A 25,844-nucleotide genomic window follows, 5' to 3' on the forward strand; every position below is an offset into this window, starting at 1 on the left:
TTTTGGAAGCTGAGGCAACGTTTGCCAGTGTTTTGTGACCGCTTTTTACTTCTCCATGATTTTTAAGTATTATGAACAGATAAACAGATAAAAGTTCATTTAGTATCATAGGATGTAGTTTTCTGGACTGGAAGACTTGAATGTTTGTAAAATGTCAAGGTGTTTTCATTGCTTCCTTCTTAACAGGAAGAATCACATGTCCATTGTCGTCAAACACTGGTATACTATATTTCAGAAAACTTAACTGAGAGTTATAAATCTGTGACAGAAAGGTCTTAATTGATGGTAGAACTCTACCATAAATTTTTTAATAGTTTTTGTTAGTTCCAAAAGCTTAATTTTAGTTTTATATCTCTTGAAATTCACACATTTGAAAAATAATAAGCCCTGGTATATGGTTTTTAATAAAATGAACAACAAAAACCAACAAAACTCTGACTTATTATTAAAATTGACTGGAATTCAGAACTATAAGAGCACAGTTGGAGGGTTTTCATTATGGTGTTTGTTTTTTCTGCCATAGATTTTATTATAGTTTCCTCCAGGCACTTCATTTGTATAAAGAACTCAGTGATACGCTATTTCTGTCCATGGGATTCCAAAATTATAGACACTGATGTCAATGCAGATGAGGTTAGCCTAATTTGGTCAAGAGAGGGACATGCTGACTCTCTGTATGGATAGCTAAAGGCTATTGCCAAGACTGACAGGTGTCCTGTGGGTGGCAGAGAGCCCCAGGGATAAAATTTGCTCTTCGGTTATTTCCCTAAGAAACAGTGATCACAGTCATACCTTTTCTTTCTATTGATTATACTCATAAAATTACAGCACTTGATTTTAATTTACTTTTTCAGATATTAGCCTTATAAAGCCCAGAAAGGTAAAATTTTTATACATTCTTATAATATCAACTTCTGTTTTCAAAAGTTTGTGTGTATTCTGTGCATTGTTTTTTTTAGTTAACTGATCTCTTGCTACCTGGCCATGTTTCACTAAAGACTTCAGACAGCTGAGAAAATGGTTAATGAAAAGAATGTATTTGTTAATGTAAAAGAGGCCACTATTTCCTTGTAGAACAGTAAATTATAATAAATCTGAAAAGATTAATTTTTAGGGTACTTTTCTAAGAAATAAGCGTAAGGCTATAAAGGAGAATTCATAGTACTTTGACAATAGCCTTTGTTTTTATTTCATCGTATTGAATTTTTTTTTTAATTTTTAGGAGAAATCTTGCAGTTTATCAAGATGAAGTAGTACTAAATATGTCATATTTCAAAATAAGAAAAAAGTTTTAAAGCCATTAGGTTCACACCATTAAGAAAGTTGAGTGTAAAATGTTTATCAGGAATTTAATTTTTTGAGATATTTTCTGTTATCTTTTCCTTAAGATTTCAAAGGGAAATCTGTGGAACACCAAAAAATATCTTTAATTAATTAGTGGAAGATTTTTTTACAGTTTGGGCAGTAGATAGATTTTGGGAGGTGATCTTTGAACATTATGAAAAAGTATGAAATATGAAATAGCATTCCAAATACAAGTACTGCTTCAAGAAAAACTAGATTGCCTGAGATTTTATAAGTTTTGAGTGATATAAATGTGTCATTAGTAATGAAGGCTTTGTGATTTTAGGCATAAGCTCAATAACTATATCTATTCAAATAGAACATTTTCTGATCCAGGAGGATTGTGTCTTGATTATCTCTGTATTTCAGTATCAGACGTATAGTAGAAGTTTAAGAAGTAGATGCCAGGGGAAACTATTTTAAGGAGCCCAACCTATTAGCTGGTATGAAAATGAAAACCAAGGCCCTAGCCCTATTATGGGGCAGAGAAGGCTTCTCTAGGGCACTTGGCAAGCAGTGGTGCCAGGTTGTCTCCTGGACAGTTGTGATTTCAGGTAAGCCTGGAGTTAAGGGGAAGAGTGCTTAGGGCATGGCGTTATCATCCTAGGTCTTAAATATTTCATTCCAATCCAGCTAAAATTTATCGAGAGCTTACTGTGAGCTAGGTATTCTTTTATACATATCATTTAACTCCAGTGAAGGAGAGGAAAATAAGGTGGTGGCTTACCCAGGGTCACTCAGCTCACGGCGGTAAAGCTTGGAAATAAACCCAGGCTCTTGTCTCCAGGCACGATAAAGTTTGGAGACGGTGGAAGTAGTCTTGACACAAAATCACTTAAATGAGTGAGCTCTTTTTCTCACTGTCTCTGTTTTTTTGTGTGTGTCTCAGTTCTGGTTCTTCCAGTCCCTCTCTTTTAGGTTAAAGGAAAACACAGATTCTAGAGTTCACCATTACCCAAAAGGACATTTATTAAAAATATTTAAGTACTGTACCAAAAATAGCAGTCTTGTATTTGTCTCTCAAAACTTGACTTTTTTTGAGCAGGTGATTGGAAGGGAAATGTGAAGATGAAATGAAGGGAAGTGTTCTGAGCTAAGCAGGTGGTGGTGGGCTAATAATTTGGAGAGCACAGCTCAATCCAGAGCAGCAGATAATGACCAAAGGCCGGCATCAGCCACCAGCCCAGGCTGCCTGGCCTCTTACAGGTGACTGCCAGCATTTCTCCTGCTCCTCTCTTGCTTCTGCTCTGTCCCATTCCTGGGCATTCTTCAAGTTTGGTTGCTAGAACTTTACTGGATTTCCAAGAATAAATAAAGACCCGACACTCTGAGGCTGCGCCTAGTCCCACGACAAAATAAAGACGTTACCTCCACTAGTGCAGAGATTGTCGTTGCAGTGGTACACACAGCTTGTTGGTGCAGTAGGGATGGGGAGGTCCATAACTTATATGTTGTGGGGTAGCAATTTTTGGCCATGTTTTATGAATGATTTCAGTTTAGAAAAATTTTTATTTAGACCTGTATCTTTAATTTATGCTTTGTTTTGATAGGTCTAGAATTAACTTGGAAAAAATCATAAACTCTTTGTACCAAGGATTGGCTAATGAAAATAATATTAATATTTAAAGTATTTGGCCCATTTTCCAATATTTAGGACCTTCATTTGTGTGCCATTGATGTGGAGATGACATTGCCTTGCCATGGACTGCCATACTTTGCACAGTCCTGTCGCCCCCTAAGTTTCTGCTCAGTCAGTCCATTATCTTCATCTCCACCACTGCCATCCCAGTCCAGGCCACCTAACCTCTCCGCTGGACCCTGCAGTGGCCTCTGCAGTACCATCCAGCCCCTACACCGCTGTCTGTACTTGACCAAAGTGGTTTTCTTAATATACAAAATCTGCTAAAATTCTTTAGGAAGTTGGGATTAATTTAATAAACTTTTTTTTTTTTAGAGCAGTTTTAGGTTTACAGACGAATTATGCAGAAAGCACAGAGCTTTCCTTTTTGCCCCTTTCTCCCCCCTCAGTTTCCCCATTATTAGGATTAACTTTTAGGATGAAGACAGAACTCTGTCACATGGCCTCCAGAGAGGCTCCTATGTGGCCTGGCCTCTTCCTTTGCACCCCCCAGCCTCATCTGGCCCCTCTTTGACTTGCCCACCTTCCTGCACTGTAGCTTCCTATCTTTTTTCCATCTCTTCTCCTTTTGTCTTGTTCCTTGGCATGTCTTATTCTGTCTGTGCGGGTGTCGTGGATTGAATTATGTGAATTATGTCCCCCCAAAAAATGTGCGTATCAATTTGGCTGGGCCATGATTCCTGGTATTGTGTGATTTTCCTATATATTGTAAATTCAGCCTCTGTGATGTTAATGAGGGGGGATGGGCAGCAGTTGTGTTAGTGAGGCAGGACTCAATCTACAAGATTGGATTGTGTTTTAAGACAATCTCATTTGAGATTTAAAAGAGAGAAGCTGTCAGGGGGACCTCATACCACCAAAAAAGCAGTGCTGAGAGCAGAGCACATCCTTTGGACCTGGGGTTCCTGTGCAAAGAAGCTCCTAGTCCCCGGGAAGATTGATGAGAAGGCTGACAGAGAGAGAAAGCTTTCCCCTGGACCTGATGCCCTGAATTTGGACTTTTAGCCTACTTGACTGTGAGGAAATAAACTTCTCTTTGTAAAAGCCATCCACTTGTGGTATTTCTGTTATAGCAGCACTAGATGACTAAGACAGTGGGTCACTCATCTTTATGTTCTTGCCCCTTAACATTGCAGCTCAGGGACATTTCAGGGGTTCTGGGAGGCGGGGGTCCCTCAACTCTTGACTAGGTCAGACTCAGGCTACATCCGCACCTCCTATCCCTGCTTCATCCCACTTGTGACAGTTGCAATTTTGTATTTGTTTGCATAATTATTTGACTAATGCAGACTCCTTAAACTATAAGCTTCACAATAGCAGGAGCCATGTCTGTTTTTACTCAACAGTTATATCCCTGGCACATTGTAGCAGCTTAATAAATAGCTGCTGAATACATGAATCAAAGTTTCCTGAAAGGATTTTCCTCAGCAGTACTACCTGCAACCTGCTGGCTGCTATGAGAGGTCATAAAGATGATGAATATAGGCACACTTAACTCTTAAGAGAGCTTACTCATAGTCAAGAGACGTGTAACAAGAAATGATAGTGTAAGTTAGATCGCAGTTGGGGCTTGAAAACAGTATACTTTTAATTATTTGAAAATGTACTGCTAGACTGTCCTTTTGTCAGTAAATTCACAGTGAATGAATTATAATGTTAAGTAGCTCAGACCTTATTTATGGCAGCCTCTAACGTTCATAAAGTAATCCTAGCTCTAAAGGAAATAGAAAGTTGAACAAATTAAAAGGTTATATTTGAAAAGGTAGAATAAAATATATTAATGTTTATAAATGCTACGACATTATGCCTGTGAAGCCCTGGTATATGTGAAAAGAATGAGTAAATTTTTAGTACTGCCAACATTTTTTGGAAGTTGGTTCAAAGCAATCTGCTAGTATTAAGATTGTAGAAGTGATTTGGGCTAGTCAGAAACCTCTTTAGTCTACATACTGTGAGACTGTTAGGTCAGCCCTCTGAGGTTTTTTTTTTCTTCCAACTTCACTTACGTTGTTTCACCCCAACCCTGGTGTCGTGATGTCAAGCCAGTGCTCGGCAAAAAGGCTGGCTGGGCCGTGCATTCTCAGAGAAGTCAGGTGATTGTTGTATGAAGGCAGCTGCTGGAGGTTCAAATCAGTCAGTGTCCCCTCTCTGCCTCCAGACGGCTTGTGATTTACCAAACTTCTCAGAAGTTCTTGCTCGCTGCTGGAGGGAAGGGATTATGTAACGGGTTTTTGGTTGATCCAATGGGAATTGCATTGATCTGGTGTCTGGCCTTGGTTCTTATCAAGTGGATCGCCTCTAAGGTAGGCCATCTTTATTTTTAGGACTGTGACGTTAATCATGTGTTTATGAATTTGATAGGAATAAAATAGTTCTTTTCTCCTTTTACTTCAGTTTTTATTTCTTTAATTAAAAGAGCTTAGGTTTGCCTATCAGCGGAAAAGCTTAAAATTACTAGTTTTAATTTTTATTCTTATTGACCTCTTTCCTCCTTAAGGGCTTTTTGTGGTATCATTTTTTGATTTTGAAGTAGCTTTTTCCTCAGTATTTTTTTTATTAATCCCTTAATGAAGTTTTTAAGTTTAAAGATTATGAAATAAGTAGACTTCAGGATATACATATTTTAAACATTCTCTTTTGGAGAAAAAAATTTTTAATGCTTAAAGCAGGAAATATTTAAGATTATACTATTTGAAGTTGTATTTTCTGTACTTGTATAAAAATTATCTTTCATCCAGCCACACTATACTAAGAAATTGAATAGTCTTAATTTAAAATTTATAAAGCCATCACTATTTGCTGAGCAGCACAAAGCTTCTAAAAAGTTAATTTTCTTCTTCAAGCAAGATTTTAATCCCTGATATGTAATTTTTCACATTTAAGCGTAACATTTTAAGCAGCATTGTCTCTGCTTGAAGTGGCCCTCTGTGAATAACTGAAGAGGCTCTTAAAGAAAAACAATGTTTTCCACATTTAAAAAAATCCTTGTGTTTAATAAGAATAAATTTTATGCTGACAGCTTTTATTTATATTACTCATTGTTTTTAAAGGGTCAGCTTGCCAAGTTATTGAATGAAGGTCAAGTTAATGTTAATAATGCATTATTGAATATGTGAATGTTTTCAGACTTTATTTTTTTCCTAACCCCCCAAAATTTAAATTAAGTTTTTAATTTAAATGCAAATATTTTTACTTTGTGATTTTTTTTTTTTTTTACGAATAAAAAAGCCTATTGTGTGCATAGGAAAGGACAGGATGCTATTCCATGAAACGATGCAGTATTGAAATACTTTTGGCACCCAAACACAAGTGAGTCTTTGTGTAGCATATGTAAGACGACTACATTCTGAAAAGACTTGTTTTGCTATATTAGAGAAAACTGCTTTCCAAACTTAGGCAAGGCTTCAGTTTTTGCTGATATGTTATCATTTTTTGGTACTGTTACCAAACATTTATTTAGTTCTGTGTATATGCTCTCTGACCACCAGTTTACTGATCTGCAAAATGGGGCCAGTAAGACCTATCTGAAAGAGGTGTTATGCGGATTAAGTGAGATTGTGTGAGAGATCCCCTGGAACGTGTTCTGGCACAGAGTAAGAGCTCAACAAGTGTTAGCTAATATATATTACTTCATGCTCTTACACATACGTCATTTAGTGGAAAAACTTGGAAGATAGAAACAAGGGCACTTTAAAAATCTTCACTCAGCTTTAAAACATGGCTGTTTTTTAATAACGGGAACAACTATTATATCCTTTGTCATTTACCTTGTAAGTAAAATCAGTTGTTGAAGAGTGACTCACCCTGATTCAAGATGAATGAGGAGTATCATACCAGAGTGCTCAAAACCCTATTAGTGTGGCTGCCGATCCTTTGGAGTCCTACAATTTAACTTGTTTATGCTGTGGCAGTCAGTTTCTGATTAGCTCAGCCTCGCCCATGTTTTGACCTATACTGGTTTGCTTTACAAGCTGTTCCCAGGATAGCTAAATTAGAAGAGTCACGAGTAGAAGCTACTTAGTTATTTCCATTCACTGGTGAGGTGAGGTGGGAATGTGTTTTGTGACTAACGGTGTGACGCAGGATTTTGATTAAATTCGTTGTACTGTTTTTATTAAAAATGGAATCCTAATATATGGGTTTTTTAAATGATTATCTTTAAAAAATATATATTAAACCCATGCAGCACTCTTGGTGGGTAAAACACATATAATTATTTTTGAAAATAACGTTTCTAACATGAAGGTCAAGTTTTCATAGTTGCAATTCATAATTTTTTTTAGTGTGTTTTTTGAAAATGAGTTATTTTAGATTATTCCACCTAGATTGTTTAGTGGGAAAGTTAATATTCATTTTTAATCAGTACTTAGGATAGAGGAATGAATTATTTTGTTGTTGATGGAGTCGAATATATTTTTAAAAGTTCGTTCTTTAAAGAAATATTTTTTTGCTTCATTCAGATTTATTTCATAAAGTTATATTCTTGTAACTGGGTATAGCATTAAAGCTAAGAATTTGTAGACCAGAATTAGTTAAATTAGTACTTTATAATGAAGCGCTTGAGTATTCTGCCTGTCTCTAAGTAATTTATTCATATATATTTAGAATTAAACTCTACCTTTTTGCCAAGTTTTTTAAAGTTAACTAATAACAGACTGTACCATTTTACTATTTAAATTAGTGCCTCTATGAATAACTAATATAATTGATTACTTTGAAATAAATTAGTGTGTCCTGGGTTCTGGGTAGTTATAAACTAATCTATATTATGTTCGTTACCCAGTTTTTTACTTAATACTGTTTTACTTAACAGAGAACTAATGTTACTCTTTCTCAGTCCTTAAGATGTGAAGTGGTAAATTAGATTTTACCCTTCTAATAAATGACCATTTTAGTAATACCCTTTCTACATTAAAAGAAAAAAAAAAATTATGCCAGCCACTTTCCTAACGAAGTCTGTTAGAGATAACAGGTTAAAAACTGTTTTAAGAAGCTCTTTATCCAAGTTGTTATTGGCCAATAACAGGTTGATAGATGTCAACTGCCACAAACTGCTACATAATGATATCTGTGTTTTCATTAATACAACTTGACTGATAGAAATACTCTTTTCCACATATGTGCTCTCTAGGCTACAAGGTTTTCCCCTAATATGGTAGTATTAAGGGGATGTTTGTAATCCAGTAGGAGCCCTGGTGGCACAGTGGTTAAAAGCGCTTGGCTGCTAACCAAAAAGTCAGTAGTTTGAGCCCACTAGCTGTTCTACGGGAGGAAGATGTGACAGTCTGCTTCCGTAAAGACTTACAGCCTTGGAAACCCTATAGGCAGCTCAACTCTGCCCTACAGGTTCACTGTGAGTTGGAATTGACTCGACGGCAGTGGTTTTGGTTTGGTTTTTGGTTGTGATCTAATAAACTAAACATCCTCGGCTGGGGCTTGGGACAGCAGGTGTGAGCGCTGCCTGGTAACCACAGAGCGATTGCAGTGGTGGTTTGCTGCAGAATAGTTTACTCTGAAACGCTGTAGCTTACCTCCTTAGGATAGTCTACCGGTGGGAGAGACTCCAAGGGTGATGGCAGGAGTGTGTTCTGTAGGGTTTAGTCCTTTGGGATTTGAGATCATGCTTTTCTTTGTAGTAGATTTTTACTTTAATTTGATTTATTTTGTGAGTATATAATAACTACACATGCCACGAAATTGAAAAGGTACAAAGAATACCAAACCTGTTTTTGTCAAGTCGATTCTGACTCATAGCGACCCTGTAGGACAGGAGTAGAATTGTCCCATAGAGTTTCCAGGGAGCGGCTGGTGGATTCGAACTGATGACCCTTTTGGTTAGCAGCTGAGTGCTTTAACCATTGCATTACCAGGGCTCCTGTGTAGCTATACCACATTTTATTTATCCACTTACCAGTTGGTGGACATTTGGGTTGTTTCTTCTTTTGACTGTTATGAATAATGCTGCTATAAGATATATTTTTAAATTTGTTCTTTTTCAAAATGAGCCAAATTTTTGTTTTATACATTCAGCATCATCTCAGTTCTCTTTGAGTGCACTAATTAACCCATTGCCATGGAGTTAATTCCGACTCGTAAGCTCTCTTATTTCTTGCTAACCTCTAGGGCATTTGGTTTTTCATTTGTTCTGTTTATTTCTAGTTACTGGGTTTCTTCAAATGTCTGATTCTTGCTTATCTGCTTATTCATTCAAGTTTAAATGAAAGGAATAGTAAAGTGAGTGGAACATACAACTTCCTTAGTTGTACAGGTCTGCTTCTGCAGAAGGCCTCTCCCCAAGTGGGCTCATAATTTTCTGTGAATTATTTTAGATTTTCCAGGTTTGTGATCACACCATTTTAGTAGATTGCTCATTCATCTCTATTGTCTTTCCTTTTCCAATCTATCCCTCATATTGCCACCAAAGTTAACTTGCTAAATATTTCACCTGCATTTAAAAATCTCTTATGGCTTCTTATTGCCTACATGATATGGTTTAAATATCCTTCCGTGCCTCCTCCTTGCTCTTTTGCTCCAGAAAACCAGATGACTTAGCAGTCTGTAACACATTTGGGCTTCTTGGCTGTACTTTTGCTATTTGTTTTACATGGATTGCCCTTTTCCTTGCTTTTCAATTTGGCCAACTCCTATTAGTCCTTTAAGAGTCAACTCAAATGTCATCCAAACAAACCTTTTCTGTCTTACTGAGAGCAGATTAAGTTCATACCTAAGGCATGTTCCTCGCTTTGTATCCACTTTTATGATAGTACTTAACCATATTGTACTGCAATTATTTCCTTCCCGCCATCTAGGGATTCCAAGAGCAAATTAGTTGTTATATGCTATCAATTCTAACTCACAGTGACCCTATATACAACAGAACGAAACTGCTGCCCCGTCCTGCGCCATCCTCACAATTGTTGCTGCGTTTGAGCCCATTTTTGCAGCCAGTGTGTCAGTCCATCTCGTTGATGGTCTTCCTCTTTTTTGCGGACTCTCTACCTTACCAAGCATGATGTCCTTCTCCAGGGACTGGTCCTGCCTGATAACATGTCCAAATAAAGCCTTGCCATCCCTGCTTCTAAAGAGCATTCTGACTGTAATTCTTCCGGGACAGATTTGTTCGTTCTTCTGGCAGTCCATGGTATGTATTCAATATTCTTCACCAACACCATAATTCAAAGGCATCAGTTCTTCTTTGGTCTTCCTTATTCACTGTCCAGCTTTTGCATGCATATGAGGTGTTTGAAAGTACCATGACTTGGGTCAGGTGCACCTTAGTCTTCAAGGTGACGTCTTTGCTTTTTAACACTTTAAAGAGGCCTTTTGCAGCAAATTTGCCCAATGCAATGTGTCATTTGAATTCTTGACCGCTGTTTCCATGGACGTTGATTGTGGATCCATGAAATCCTTGACAAATTCCGTCATTTCTCTGTGTATCATGATGTTGCTTCAATCTCTTCCAGTTGTGAGGATTTTAGTTTTCTTTATGCTGAGGTATAATCCATACTGAAGTCCTCTTTGCTTTCTGCAAGCAAGGTTGTGTCATCTGCATATTGCACGTTGTTAATGAGCCATCCTCCAATCCTGATACTGCTTTCTTTCTCATATAGTCCAGCTTCTCAAATTATTTGCTCAGCAGACAGATTGAATTAGTGAGAGGATACAACCCTAACGCACTCCTTTCCTGATTTTAAACCACACAGTATCCCCTGGTTCTGTTCGAACAACTGCGTCTTAGCCTATGTACAGGTTCCTCATGAGCACAGTGAAGTGTTCTGGAATTCCCATACTTCACAATGTGATCCATAATTTGTTATGATCCACACAGTTGAATGCTTTTGCATAGTCAATAAAACACAGGTAAACATCTTTCTGGTATTCTCTGCTTTCAGCCAAGATCTATCTGACATCAGCATGATATCCCTTGTCCACGTCCTCTTCTGAATTCAGCTTGAATTTCTGGAAGTTCCCTGTCACTATACTGCTGCAACCATTTTTGAAGTATCTTCAGTAAAATTTTACTGATGTGTGATATAATGATATTGTCTAATAATTTCCACATTCTGTTGGATCACCTTTCTTTGGAATGGGCACAGATATGAATCTCTTCCAGCTGGTTGGTAAGGTGGCTGTCTTCTGTATTTCTTGGCAGAAATGCGTAAGCACTTCCAGCATTGCATCTTTTTGTTGAAACATCTGTTTTGGCATTCTGTCAATTCCTGGAGCCTTATTTTTCATCTGTGCCTTCAGTGCAGCTTGGACTTCTTCCTTCAGTGCCATCAGTTCTTAACTGTATGCTACCACCTGAAATGGTTGACCGTAGATCATCTTCTTTTGATGCTCCCTGCATTGTTTAATATTTTCCCCGTACAATCCTTCACTGTCGCAACTCGAGGCTTGAATTTTTTCTTCAGTTCTTTCAGCTCCCGAAATGCTGAGCATGTTCTTCGCTTTTGGTTTCCTAACTCCAGGTCTTTGCATACTTCATTTTAATATTTTACTTTGTCTTTTCGAGCCTCCCTTTGAAATCTTCTGTTTAGCTCTTTTTACTTCATCATTTATTCCATTTGCTTTAGCTACTCTATGTTCAAGAGCAGGTATCATATTTAATATCATTTATATATCCAGTTTCTCTTGCACAGTGCTGTACAAATAATAAATGATAAATAATAAGTACATATTGAATTTTACATCGAATGTAATTGTTCTGTATTAAAATGCATGTGTCTTGTTTTTATTTCTAGAGGCGTGGAGCGATCTCCTATGACAGTTCTGATCAGACTGCATTGTACATTCGTATGCTAGGTAAGCATTGTTTATTTTGTACCAGTGTTAGTTAATTTTGCTATCATATATTGTTATTTGAAGCAGAATTATCTTTTATAAGGTAGCTTTTCATGACTGTTTGTAGCAGAAATAATCTATTACATTGAAGTTTGGAGTCTGGAAACCAGTATTAATGTGAGATGAATACAGAGGCGTATTTAGAGTTTTACGTAATTGAGACCTGTGTGGCTTAATAACTGGAACACATTCATTAGTACACGTTTTTAAGTTGCATCTTGAGGATTCTTCATAGAAAATAAAGAGCTTTCCTTCTCGGAGTTATTAAATATGAAAGAAATGATTACGAACATGGACAAAGATGAGACTGTGAAATAACTGATCAACTCATCCTATCACTGGGTGTATTTTGTTCTCATTTGGCTGGTAAGGAAGACCGTTGTCTTCCTCTAGTGTTGGTACTTATTAGTGATATTTTACTCAATTCTACATGGTAAAATGACTTTGGCTGTGTATATATGTGTATAGTTTTTTCCCTCTCTTCCTCTGTTTGTTGCCAGATTATCTCTCTATTCACACACTCTTTAATCCCTTCCATAGTATTGATAGTATTGAAAATGTCCTATTAAACTTTCAGCAGACAAATTTACTCATCTTTTTTTTAGCTGTGTTTTCCATGACTACCCTCCTCATGTTCAGAATTTCTCCTTCACCTTCTATGATATTGAGCCGTCCTTATTCTTCACCTACTTCTGTTTTTTTCTTTGCCTCCTTCAGTAATTCCTTTTCCTGTCCTTAAGCCTAAGTGTTCCCCAAGGCCCTGTCTTTGTTCTTCTTCATTCTCAACCCCCCCGCCCCTTTAATTTACCTTGTGCATCTTATCTGCCTTTGCAAGTTCAACCCTCAATTCTGCTCAGTACCATTATATATTTTCCCCATGTCTGTTCACCCTTTTCCTCTTTATTGTCTTCGTTTCTCTCTTCAGACATGTTCAGGATTCCCCTCTCTTTAAAACAGAGCTTCATACTCTTATTTTTAACTCTGTAGAATATCTCTGGAGCCCTGGTGGTGCAGTGGTTAAGAGCTCAGCTGCTAACCAAAAGTTCGGCAGTTCAAATCCACCAGCCACTCCTTGGAAACCCTATGGGGCAGTTCTGTTCTGTCTTGTAGGGTTGCAATGAGTCTAAATCGACTTGACGGCCATAGGTTTGGTTTTGGTTTTTAGAATATCTCCACCTGGGTGTTTTATGGCCCCCTCAAACTTAACATGACTAAAAACTAAAGTCTGATTTTGTTCCCAAATATGTTCATTTTATAGTTTTTTTGTTGTCTCAGAATATAACTCCATTCTTCTAGCTGTCAGGTCAAAACCTTTAGAGTTACCCTTGACTCCTGTTTCTTACACATGCCATGTCTAATTCCTCAGCGAGTCCTATTGACTGATAACTTCAAAATACATCCAGAAACTCACTACTTATACTGTTACCACCCCGAATGAGGCAGCAGTGTTTGCCATTTATTGTAGTCGCCCCTCAGAGTCTCTCTTTGTCTTCCTGTGTGCCTCTCCACTATTCTGGTCAATGCAGGAGGGTGAACCTTTTCAAACATAAATTATATCATCTCATTCCTCTGTTGAGAATTCTCCAGTGGTTTTCCCTGTGACTCAGAGTACAATTTAAAGTTATTACAATGGCCCACAAAGGCCCAGTCTGATCTGGCCCTACCACCTCTCTTACCTCACTTCCCACCAGTTTCCCTCACCTCAGTCTAGCCTTGCTGGCCCCTTTGTTTGTGCTTGAATGTGCCAAGCATGTTCCTGTCTCAGACTATTTATGCTTGCTCGTCCTCGTGCCTGGAAACTTCTTCCTCCCAATACCCGAATGGCGCACTCCTCACTTCCTTCAGGACCCTACTCACATGCTGCCTTTTCAGTGAAGCTTGCCCTGAACACACTAATGAAAAACAGGTCACCCCTCCCTCATGCCTCACTCCTCTTACCTAGCTTTGTTTTTCTTGGTGTCATTTACTATTATCTTATATAGAATGAAATTATTTGTTTATTATTTGTCTCATCCAACAAAAAGATAAGCTTCATGAGGACAGGGACTTGATGTATTTTGTTCACTGCCATATTTCCAGTGCCGGACATGTAGTGGGTGCTCAGTCAGTATTCACTGTGGTGTAAAGAAATTACTACCTGCGAGAGGTGATTAATCTTTGTGGGATACAGTCATGGTAAATGAAACCAGCCTTGAAGGAGATGATGGCCTTGCCTAAAAGGTAAGTAGGAGAGTTTTCTGGGCAAGAAGAATTGTAAGAGCACAGGGCCAGGCACTGAAGACTTAAAGGTTATAAACTTGGAGACTTGGGAAGTATATGGGAAAAGCACTGAGCTTGGAGCCCAGAGAGCTAGGTTTGAATCCTGGCTCATTCCTTACACTAAGTTTGTGACACGGGGCATATAACCTAACTCCTCAGAGCCTCAATTTTTGCATCTGTAAAATGGGAATTAAGTAAGAGTGAAAAAAATAATTCCTATAAGGCACTTGAAGGAGTGGTTGTTACATGGTTGCTGTGGTTATGTTGCTGTTTAGAGAAATAGATCTGAAAGTCATGTGGGTACAAGTAAGGACATATTGAGCTTCTATCTGTAAAGAACAAATTTTAAGAACCAACTGAAGGTCTTGAGTATAATGAGAAAAAAAATTGATCAAGTTAAACCCTTAGGGCAAAATATTTAACATTTTATTTAATTTTCTACTCACTTATGAAATCATAAACTGCATGAGAACAGGTAAAGTATTTTCTATTTCCCCATATCCCTTATAGCCCCTAGTATAGTGCTAGCCACAGATCAGACACCTAATAAATATTTGCGTCTTGTGGTGGCTTTAAAATTTTTTGCACTGGGGATTTTCTGTCTTGTGTAAGATAGATTTTATTTCCCAGTGGCTTTTTTTTTTTTTTTTTAATTCCATGTGAGTAATAAGATGTTAAATTGATTTATCATATACTTTCGTAATCTTTCAGGTGCTAACTTTAAAGTATATATTATAATTCTTATTATTATTGTTGGGAACGATTAAAAAAACCTCCTTGTCCAGCCTTACCACTCAGTAGTGAACATTTGTAAATCTCTTCAAATTTTATGCTAATGTAGCTTATACTTGTAAGCAACATAAATCAGCTCTTAACTACCTGTCCCATATATATTGTTAGTGGGCCATGACTTCTGAGTATGATACCACATAGATTTTTTGTTGCAAATGGAAGCTTCTTCCAAAATGATAGCTCTCTAAACGTATGTTTTATTCTTGATTCTGCCCAGGAGATGTACGTGTAAGGAGTCGAGCAGGATTTGAATCAGAAAGAAGAGGTTCTCATCCATATATTGATTTTCGTATTTTTCACTGTAAGTGTTGCAAACACAGTACTTCTCTCAGACTTCCACTAAACTTCAAATCTTCATAAAGTAATATAGTTTTCCAAAGGAAAAAAATAACATGAAAAAATTATATATTTGGAATGTTTTTAAGAAAATAACTGGGTTGTGATAAAATGATATTTTATTCCTAGATAAAGTTTGTAAGTGTTTAGCTATAATTAAAAGAGAAGGACATTAAAGCATGAAAGCTTATGTAGTTTTCATTCTCCTAATTGAAATGTGAAATTACTTTTGTGTTTTTTTCTTCTTTAAAAATATTTTAAAATTTTGTTTTATTCCAAATGCTTTGCACTACTACAGACAATTTTTTTGGTAAATGGTATTTCATAAAGGTATTTCTTAGTCTAATAAATCGTTATACTTTTAGTTTATTTGAAAATGCAGATCATCTTTAAAGATGATTGGTGGAATGCATATACCAAAAACCAAAAACAAACCTAGTGCTGTCAAGTTGATTCCAACTCATAGTGACCATATAGAACAAAGTAGAACTGCCCCATAGAGTTTCCAAGGAGTGCCTGGCGGATTTGAACTGCCAACCCTTTGGTTTGCAGCCATAGCACTTAACCACTACGCCACCAGGGTTTCCACAGGAATGCATATAGTGAATGCATAATGGAGGAAAAAGGAAAACAAAAAACAAAACTTTTAAAACTCTTAAACATATTAAATCTGTTTTTGGAGAAGTTCCATTTCTGGTAATGCTGAGTAAAGTAATTTGGTTAACACTCCAACTGAAAAGAATTAGAAAAACTGGACAAAGTGTACGAGACATATTCTTGAATGTATCAGAATGCTATTAAGGCAGAGAGATGAGCCCACATTTCGGGCCACTTTTACCCTCATAGCATCTACTGATTTTGGGAAAGGTAGATGAGAATCTGAGCAGAGCTTTTAGCTGACTCTTAAGGTTAGAAAAAGAAAAACAGGCATTCGGAGCCCATCAAGGTTGGGGGCTTGGTACTGCTTAACCTTTCATGCTTAACTTTTAGCCCCAAAGTGCCATACTTTAAGAAATAAATCCCAACTTTGTAATAGCTCAATCACTGATTGGATTAAGAGGTCTATGGCTTTAGTACCTTGAGCCACATGCTAGAAGTAAATATAAATACTCCTTTGGAGGAAGGTGACATTATCCTAAGTCTCAAATTTTTTATATGCATTGTCAAGCACTCATTTAGAAAACAAAAAGGCAGAAGGAGACGAGATGATGTGACCAAAAATGAAGAGAAACAAGAGACAATAGAAACAGATCCATGGAGGATCTTGATAATGCAGTTATTGTACAGGGGCTTTAAAATAATGAAACAGCTATGTTCATGGGAGAAAAAAAAGACAGGATACAGAATTGCAACAGAGAACTGGAAACCAAAAAAAAAAAAAAAAGAATCAAATGGAAATTCTAAAACTGAAAAATATCATACCTTAAATAAGAACTCAATGGAAAAAAAAATTAACAGCAAATTAGAAATAAATGGAGAATTAGTGAACTGGAATATAGATAAGAAAATACTTAGAATGAAACACAAAAAGGCAAAAGGATGGAAAATGCAAAAATGACCTATGGAATATGTTCTGATTATTTATTGACATACCTTTGAAGAATTTTGAAGGATCTGGGATTTTATTCTTTTTGCAAGCTAATGTGTTAGCCTATCAATGCTTCTGATGCTTGCAGAGGACACAAGACTCCTGGGTCAGAGACAAGAGACTTTATTATTCATGGCAAAGCAAGCAGCATGGGCATCATATTGTGTCAGTTCCCCTTGCCCTTTAGGCCCTACAGCAGCAACACCCGGGGGTCCAGGTGGATGCTGTGCACACAGTGAGTTTTTATTGCAGCTGAGGAACAACAAGCTTGGGGAGTTTACTCCTTCTATAGTAAGTCTACTCTTTGTTCCAGACAGAGATGTTTCCTTACCTCTCGAGGTTGCTAGCTACAAACACAGCATTAAGAAATGGTTCAGGTAAACAGCAATCAGGGTCTTGCATTCTAGGCACACCCAGCAAGAATGTACAGGACACTCAAGGCCTATACCTATATGGCAGATTAATGTTCCCAATAATAACAATCGATCCTAAAACTTACTGGCATAAAACAGCAACTTTTTTAAAAAAACGCTCATAATTCTGAGAGTCAGGAATTCTGTCAGGGCATATCAGCTTTGGCTTGTCTGTGCTCCACAGTGTCTCAAACCTAAGGGCTTAAACAGCTGGGGATATCTGGAATGGCTCAACTGGGGCCATATATCTGGAGCCTTTGTTCTTTTCCACATGTCATCTCCTGGGGCTGTGATACCCAAGATGGCTCCTGCACTCACATGTTTGGTGCCAGGGCTGGGGTGGTTGGACTTTCTGGGCTGGCAGCATTTGTCTCAAGGTAGCTGGGCATTTTAGATGTAGCTACCTCCCCCCCAGAGCAAGTATATTCCTAGAGAGAATGTTCCAGAGACAGGAATTGTAAGAGCTTCTAGTCTCTTAAGGTCTGAGCTTGGAAACATGCACCGTCTCTATATTCTTTTGACTAGTTATACTACACAGCTTGCTTAGATTTAGGGAGAGAAAACATAGCCCCCACCTATCAAGGAGATGTTGTTGTTAATTGCAGTCAAGTTGATTCCAACTCATGGTGACCTCATGTATACAGAGTAGGACTCCATCCTTGTTTCATAGAAACTATAGGAACAGTTAGCGTAGTTAGTTTAAGAACAGAAAGCCAAGGATGTTTCAATATTTATGTGTTTCCTGTAACAGTGCAGTAGAAACTGATAACATTGGTTGCTTCCAGAAACTGGATGGCGCCATAGGTGGGAAGGAGCCTTTGTTGTATACCTTTTGAATTTTGATTCATGTCAATATATTACTTTTTGAAAAGTTTAAATAATATAAAATTTTTTAATATTGTAACACATTAGGATTGGCTGTGAGTAGGGAAATCAGTAAAAGAGTTAGGTCTGAATATTGGTATTAATGTAAAGAAAAGCATAACTGTATTTGGATTCTGTAGTATACACCTGTCTTTTGCTGAATTAAGTGAAATAGAAGATTTGTAAAGTACTGTTAAATAGGGAGACATAATGGTGCCTTTTGGTTGGGTAGGGGAGTTGGAAATAATCATATTGCTGAAAGTAATCTCTGTTGTTGTTTGTCAATGCTGAGTCAACTCCAGCTCAGGGAGACCTTATGTGTAACAGAACGAAATGTTGCCCAGTCATGCGCCATCTCCATGACCTTTGTTTAATATGTCTGACCCCATTGTTGAGGCTATTGTGTCTGTCCATCTCATTGAGGGTTTGACCCTCTACCAAATGTGGTGTCCCTTTCTAGCAATTGGTCATTCTTGATAATGGCGTCCAAAGTACACAAGACAAAGTCTTGCTATCCTTGCTTCTAAGGTACATTCTGTTGTATTTCTTCTAAGACTGATTTGCCCGCATCTAATTGAGTTAAAATAGGATGTATACCTTCTAGATCATTAGGAAGCCAGGAGCAAACAATATAAAATCTAAAGGACAAGATGGAAACCCTGGTAGCGTAGTGATTAAGTGCTACGGCTGCTAACCAAGAGGTCAGCAGTTTGAATCCGCCAGGTGCTCCTTAGAAACTCTATGGGGCAGTTCTACTCTGTTCTATAGGGTCGCTGTGAGTCAGCTTCGACTCGACGGCAGTGGGTTTTTTTTTTGGGAAAGGACAAGATGATAGAAAACCAAACATACCATGATAGTAATAAAGATTATATGGGTTAAGTATTCCTTCTCAGAGATAAAGATGCTTGGATTGGATAAAAAATGAAATTTAGTCAGAAAGAATGGTTGAATATAACATGAAAAAGTACCAGGCTTGAGCGTCTGGGGACCTCCACTTACTTCCTGATCCACCAGTGTGGATCCTTTGTAGTACCTTCTGTAAGAACAGTGGAGGCAACTCAGCTGTGAGAACAGCGGACAGTGCTGTCTGCCTCACGGAGCTGACTATTTATGAAAGGTGAGAAAAGCCTAAGACTCTTAAGTTGTAGTTGGAAATTGACTGTCACTGTATAATTGTTCCTATAGTTACCATGAAACACTAATATCTCTCTTCAAGCCAAGGCAGTAATAAAATTGATAGTTGTTTTTAATAGACAAAAAAATGATTCATTTTTTCCTCATGGTATAATAAGTTCTGTTTATGAGACTGCTCAGAATTCTTAAAAGAAAATGGTTTAATATAGCGTGTCTTGTGAGATGTGATCTACTCATCGAGTGAACATGTGTTCCTCCTGTGACTAAAGGTCCTGTGAGCCATCTTCAAGCCTCCTCTTCTTCAGCCGCCTTCTCGGATTGTCCTACCCTGCCTGAACTTGCTCTCTGCAGGAGTCAGCTTATAAAGCTTGTCTTTAATTTAACCTGAGGCTTGACTTTATACTGTAAAGAGTGAGCTGCCAGGGACTTTATGACCAGCAGGACTGTAACTTCTTTCCAGCTATGAGTCTCAAGGCTTCCTGCTATTGAGCATTTCATTTCCCCTTGAATTAGTTGAGGCTATAAGGACTTCATTTAGGTGGAGAGTAAGGTTGTTCTTCTGTACCCCTACTTTCCCACAGAGTGCCTTTGGATTAGGAGGCTTTGTGACTCATGCCACAAACTCATTCACCTCCTATAACATCTGATTTGGCAAAGGCACCCTTACTTACACAACTCGACAGGATGGGTTTAAACTCCAGGGACACTGAAGCATTGAAAAGATTATTATGTGTCCTTTCCCTTGTATATAATTCAAAATAAGGTTTTATTTTTCATAATGACACCAAACTTACATGCATGCAGAAATTAAGATAGCGCTTTCTAGATTTTCTGATGGTAAATCTGAGTAAAGGGGATATGGGGCAGAGCTAGGTAGTGCCCAGCTACAACTGATGACTGCCCTGACAGGGAACACAACAAAGGATCCCTGATGGAGCAGGAGAACAGTGGGACACAGATCCCAAATTCCTGTAAAAAGACCAGGCTTAATGGTCTGAGACTAGAGGGACCCTGGAGGCCATGGTCCCTGGACCCTTCGTTAGCCCAAGACTGGAACCATTTCCAAAGCCAACTCTTCAGACGGGATTGGACTGGACTATAAGACAGAAAATGATACTGGTGAGTAGTGAGCTTCTTGGCTCAAGTAGACACATGAGACTATGTGGGCAGCTCCTGTCTGGAGGCGAGATGAGAAGGCAGAGGGGGAGAGGAGCTGGTTGAATGGACACAAGGAATACAGGGTAGAGAGGAGGAGTGTGCTGTCTCATTAGGGGGAGAGCAGCTAGGAGTACATAGCAAGGTGTGTGTAACTTTGTGTATGAGAGACTGACTTCCTTTGTAAACTTTCACTTAAACCACAATAAATAAATTTAAAAAACATCAGCTCATATGCATGCAAAAGCTGGAGAATGAAAAAGGAAGGCAGAAGAAATGCATTTGCATTGTGGTGCTAGCGAAGAATGTTGACTATAAACATGGACTTCCAGAAGAATGAACGAATTCATCTTGAAGGAAGTATGGCCAGGATGCTTGTAAGAAGTGAGGATGGTGAGACTTCATCTTGCTTACTTTAGACAAATCAGCAGGGAAGAGCAGTCGTTAGAGAAGGACATCACGTTTGTTAAAGCCATAGGGTCAGCGAAAATGGGAGAACTCTCAATGAGATGAGTTGACATAACAGTCACAATAATGGGCTCAGACATATCAAAGATCATGGAAATGGCGCAGGATCTGGTGACATTTCGTTCTGTCGTATGTAAGATTGTGTGAGTCAGAGCCTAGTCTAAGGCAAAAAATGACAGCAACATTCATAAACACAGAGTGAAAATGTCAACTGGATCAAAATGGTGTGATTAAAATATCTTGCACAACCTTTCTAAAAATAAAGGGAAGTAAATAAAAAAAAAGGTATATGGGTGTTCTTGTATCATTTTTATTTTTGCAACTTTTTATAAATTTGAAATCCTCCAAATAAAAATTTTAAAAGTATGGTATTATTAAATTATGCACTTATTAAAAATCATGGATTTGTGTCCAGATCACTTATTTGCTAACAAACTGGTTGTTTATAAAGAACTGAGTTCAAACTTTGGGAAGACATTTTGAAACTTGTATTTGCGTTACAGAGGGTGGAGGGATTTTGATGATTGTCAATTCTTTTTGCCAAGAAGTGTCTCTCAAAGGTCTGGTATAAATCTGCAGTCAGGGTTAGTCTGGCAGGTGAGTTGCAAGGACTCTGGTTTAATCAATAAATTCTGTAATTTTTTAAAATTAAATCTTTCCTGAAATGATATGTAGACACTTTCCATTCTTAACTAGCTTTTTGTGTCTCTCTGATATTTTTAGTAGACTGTCATGCTGATCTCTTTTGAATTTAGTTTTATCTTGACTCTGTGGGACAAGAAATTAAAGAATTTCCCCAGATATTCTTTCTTACAAAAGAAGTTTCCTAAAACATTCTTTTTATCTTTGTATTCTTATTGGATTGACCATATATTTTGTATTATAGTGCAAAGGATAATATTTATCATACATATTTATATAGTTTATGAATTTGAGGAAGGGATTTTTCACATAAGACAGTCATGTGGACATCCTCAAAGGATGCCATATTTCATTTTAGGATGATCAGAAAAATTCCTTGGGGTGTAGTTTCAAAATAGTGTTTTTTCTCTCTGGGGAATGTTCTGTTTTGTGACTTAAATAGAATATACATATCAGTAGCAGTTCTTACAATCAATCTTTATTTATATGTTTTCTGTAGGTTAATAATATGAGGGGCTTGTGTTTATTAAGAAATTTGGGAGATAGTAGTACTGCTAATTGTACTGCTGAAATTTTCAGATGCTCACATGACATTTTTATTCAACCTGAATAAAGTACTGTGATTGCTTATTGAACAGAAAGTATGGTTTCTGGTCATGCAGTTGAAAAGTGTCACAACTAATCCATAAGTACTTACACTGTGCTAGTCATTGATGATTTATTTTGGTAATAAAAATCTAAGATCATGTTCCATGTTTAACTGCTTAGACTTTTGTCTGTGCCCCAGAGCCATACATGGAACCAGAGGGCCACAGTATTGGCAGCAAATCAAGTAGCTAACTCTTCTAAGCATGTGATCATTTTATATACATTATTGTTTTTTTTAAAGTGTTGGTCAGACTTTAATTTTACAGTTTTTATGTGGATAGGTGGTTAGTTTCTGACAAATATTTAAACTGAAAATTTTGGCATTAACACTTCGACTCTTAAGACCTGCTGAGAAACTTCTTCAACTCTTACTGCCTTTTCAAAAGATTCCTAGCCCTCAGACCTGCCCTCTGTCTGGTTGTATTACTAACAGTAAGCGACAGATTTCTGGTCCTGCATTTAATAAACTGATTCTTGATGGTCTTCGTTGAACTGATTTTAGCCTATTTAATCTCCTGACCATATGCTGTGAAAATGCTGGTACAGTTTCAGACACCTAATAGCGATGAGCAACCTAGCGCTAACAAATTTAGAGGAAAAGGTAAGAAAGGGAGAGAAGAGAAAGGGAAAGAGAGAGGAGGTGACTGATTAGAGAGAGTGAGAAACTGACAGATGCTAGGCTTACCCCAGCTTATACCGGTGTAGAGTGGCTTGTACCCAAAGGTGACCTAGAGCCTGTGTCTCCCTGTTTGCTTCTGAGCATCAGTCCTAAATGTGACAGCTGCTCCTCGCCATGCATTCTCACGCTTCTGCTTTCACTTTGCTCTATAGAGATAACCAGGAGACTCCTTCATTCCAATTTCCCTCTTTGGAGTAACTTGGCTTACTTTTCAGCCAGCTGAATTAAGACCCCCAAATATTCGTGCAAAAATTTCTGTCTGTTCAATTGGCTGTATACATGGTCTCTTGAAATGAAAGATTTTGAGTGTTACATTGTACTTGATGAGATGTTGTCAAACTTGTCAAAAATTCACCTCCTGTTTACTCTAAATTTATATCCTCAAGTTTAATAAAGCATTCTTTCACTTACTATTTTTAGCTTATAGAAATAACAAATATTAATATCTTTAAACACGAAATAAAATTATAATTCTACTCCACATGTCCATTTAGAAAATCTGATGTGTTCTATTGAAAGAGTCTGGCAGCTTATTAAAAAGTAGTGAAAGCTGTCAGCTTGACAGTTAATTCTGTTCATGGAATTTGCCAGAGCGTGTTGACATCAGTCAGACTGGAGGGCACCATTTTTCTGCCAACCCAGGACAAGATATAATACAAGGAGTATATTTCTTTACAATATTTTTCATGTCTACACAAATGCAGTTTTTTCCATTTCTTTTCCTTCTGGCACATGGTAATGTTCCATTCCACATAAATGTGTTTTGCCCATTACCTTGAGCTTGTTATTCATTTTAGCATTTCACTCCACCCCATGCTAATGCAGCAAGGAACTCTTTCAGGATATTTATATTGGAGCCTAAAAGCTCTCAATCTTAGGCATTTTGTCCTGTTTTTTTTTTTTTTTTTAATTCCTCAGCTCTGGCAGCCTGTGGTTCATGGTAGAGATTTAATATATTCTTCTTGCATTGAATTGAATAAAGCTGTATATTTTCTACCAGTTTGATTTTGTAGGGTCCCATTTGTAGTTCTCTAAATATAATCTGTATTAACTGTCAGCTAACCTCAGGATGGTTGCTTCCCTTCTGTCAAGTTTCTCACGCCGTCTTTACTATAATGACCCACTGTGAGACCATTCAAAACTCTCCCTAAATTTCTCCTTAGATCCTCTTCCTAAAAGGACTGTGTTGAAATTGGATCACTGGTTTCATGCTTAGTTATATGACCAGAAAAGAAATCTGTTTGCATATTTTGAGTTTAAAAGCTCATGCCATACTGGTTTTATTGTGTTGGCTTATGTCAGTCTTTAATATATAGTAACTCTCACACAAGGTGTCTTAGTCATCTAGTGCTGCCGTAACAAAATACCACAAGTGTGATGGCTCTGACAAAGAGAAATTTATTTTCTCACAGTCTAATAGGTTACAAGTCCAAATTCAGGGCGTTGGCTCCAGGGAAAGGCCTTCTCTCTCTGTTGGCTCTGGAGGAAGGCTTCCTCAGGTCGAGGAGCTTCTCAGGCGCAGGGACCCCGTGTCCAAAGGACACGCTCTGCTCCTGGTGCTGCTTTCTTGGTGGTGTGACATCCCCAACTCTCTGTTTGCTTCCCTTTCCTTTTCTCTCTTAAGAGATAAAAGGTGGTACAGGCCACACCCCAGGGAAACTCCCTTTACCTTCGATCAGGGGATAGGGAGGTGATCTGGTGAGGGTGGTGTTACAATCCCACCCTAATCCTCTCAACATAAAATTACAATCACAAAATGGAGGACAGCCATACAACACTGGGAATCATGGCCTAACCAAGTTGATGCACACATTTTTGGGGGGACATAATTCAATCCATGATGCATGGGTTGTTGTTGTTGTTAGGTGCCATATAGTCGATTTCGACTCATAGAGACCCCATGTGTCATAGTAGATTCTATTATATCATGAAGCTTTTAGTGCTTTTCTTCTTCACTTGAGTAGAAAGAACACTTGCTTGAAATCTCCTTCAGCTATACAATTTTCTTTTTTACGATGTTTTCTTCTTAACTTGCCTACTTGGCCTGATCATTACTTTCCTATTTTCAAGCGTACTTCATTTCAGCCATTATTTGTTTGGTCTACTTAAGTGACTGTCCATCATTTGTAATTTAGTCATTTGTTCAAACTTGAGCATGCCAGCCTGCACTTAGAGCTGTGGTATTACAGATTAAAGTCATACTCTGTCTGGAGTTTCTATTACATTTTAGTTTGTTCCCAATCATTCTTTTTGTCTTGGAATAATTTCTGGTTGTTTCAAAACAACATTTATTTAATAGTTCATGTAGCTATCACAATGCAAAATTCGCATGTCCTTTTCCCCCATCTTCTCCATTGCCTGTGCTCCCACTGCCTTCCTGTAACATCCCCTTAAAGCTGGCAAAGATTAGCATTGCTGTGTAGAATCCCACTAGAAAAGAGCATCCCCTCTGCCCCCAGCTATGTGTATTGAAAAAAAAATTTAATTTCCAGGTGATTCTGAAACTTTTACACTTGAAAACCACTGATTTTTGTTTCTTTTTTTGCCCCAAAGTTGGAAGAATAGAATATTCTATCAGCTCTCTGTCTTTATAACATACATTAGGGACTGGTACAGATTGGACCTTAATCTTAATACAAGTTTTTGTTGTACATGTTAGTTGCAGCTGAGTTGATTCTGACTCATGGCGACCCATGTGTTACAGAGTAGAACTGCCCAATGGGGTTATCTTAGCTGCTGGGAATCTTAACAGAAGCAGACTGACAGGCCTTTTCTTCTGTGATACGTTTGGGTGCGCTCAAACCACCATCCTTTAAGTTAACGGTGGTTTAATACCATCTGGAATGGACTTGACAGCAATGGGTTTCGCGCTTTGTAAAACTGGAGAATTGGAACCTTGTTGAGATTTAACATAAGGTTCAATTTTGTATGTAAACTTTTGAAGGAAGTGCTGCATTACGGCCTTGTGTACTTTCTTTTCCTTCTTTTTCAGTTCACTTTTAGGGGAATTAAGAATTTAATGAATAAGGAGCTATGTTC

General features: G+C 37.8%; 1 protein-coding gene across 5 annotated transcripts in view; it reads left to right on the top strand.

Moving 5' to 3' along the window:
- PDE7A (phosphodiesterase 7A) overlaps nucleotides 1-25,844 on the top strand; it is a 135,594-nt gene that overhangs the window by 68,231 nt on the left and 41,519 nt on the right. For 4 of the 5 annotated variants that reach the window (XM_049854108.1, XM_049854106.1, XM_049854107.1 and 1 more), the window contains 2 exons: nucleotides 11,728-11,788; nucleotides 15,096-15,179. In XM_049854108.1, coding sequence (XP_049710065.1) covers nucleotides 11,728-11,788; nucleotides 15,096-15,179 — 145 coding nt within the window. Of the gene's footprint in view, nucleotides 1-1,466; nucleotides 5,287-11,727; nucleotides 11,789-15,095; nucleotides 15,180-25,844 lie in introns of those variants that run through there. The other variant, XM_049854110.1, reaches the window with a different exon arrangement.

The sequence above is a fragment of the Elephas maximus genome, chromosome 15 (genome assembly GCF_024166365.1).
Source record: "Elephas maximus indicus isolate mEleMax1 chromosome 15, mEleMax1 primary haplotype, whole genome shotgun sequence".
Classification (NCBI taxonomy): Eukaryota; Metazoa; Chordata; class Mammalia; order Proboscidea; family Elephantidae; genus Elephas; species Elephas maximus.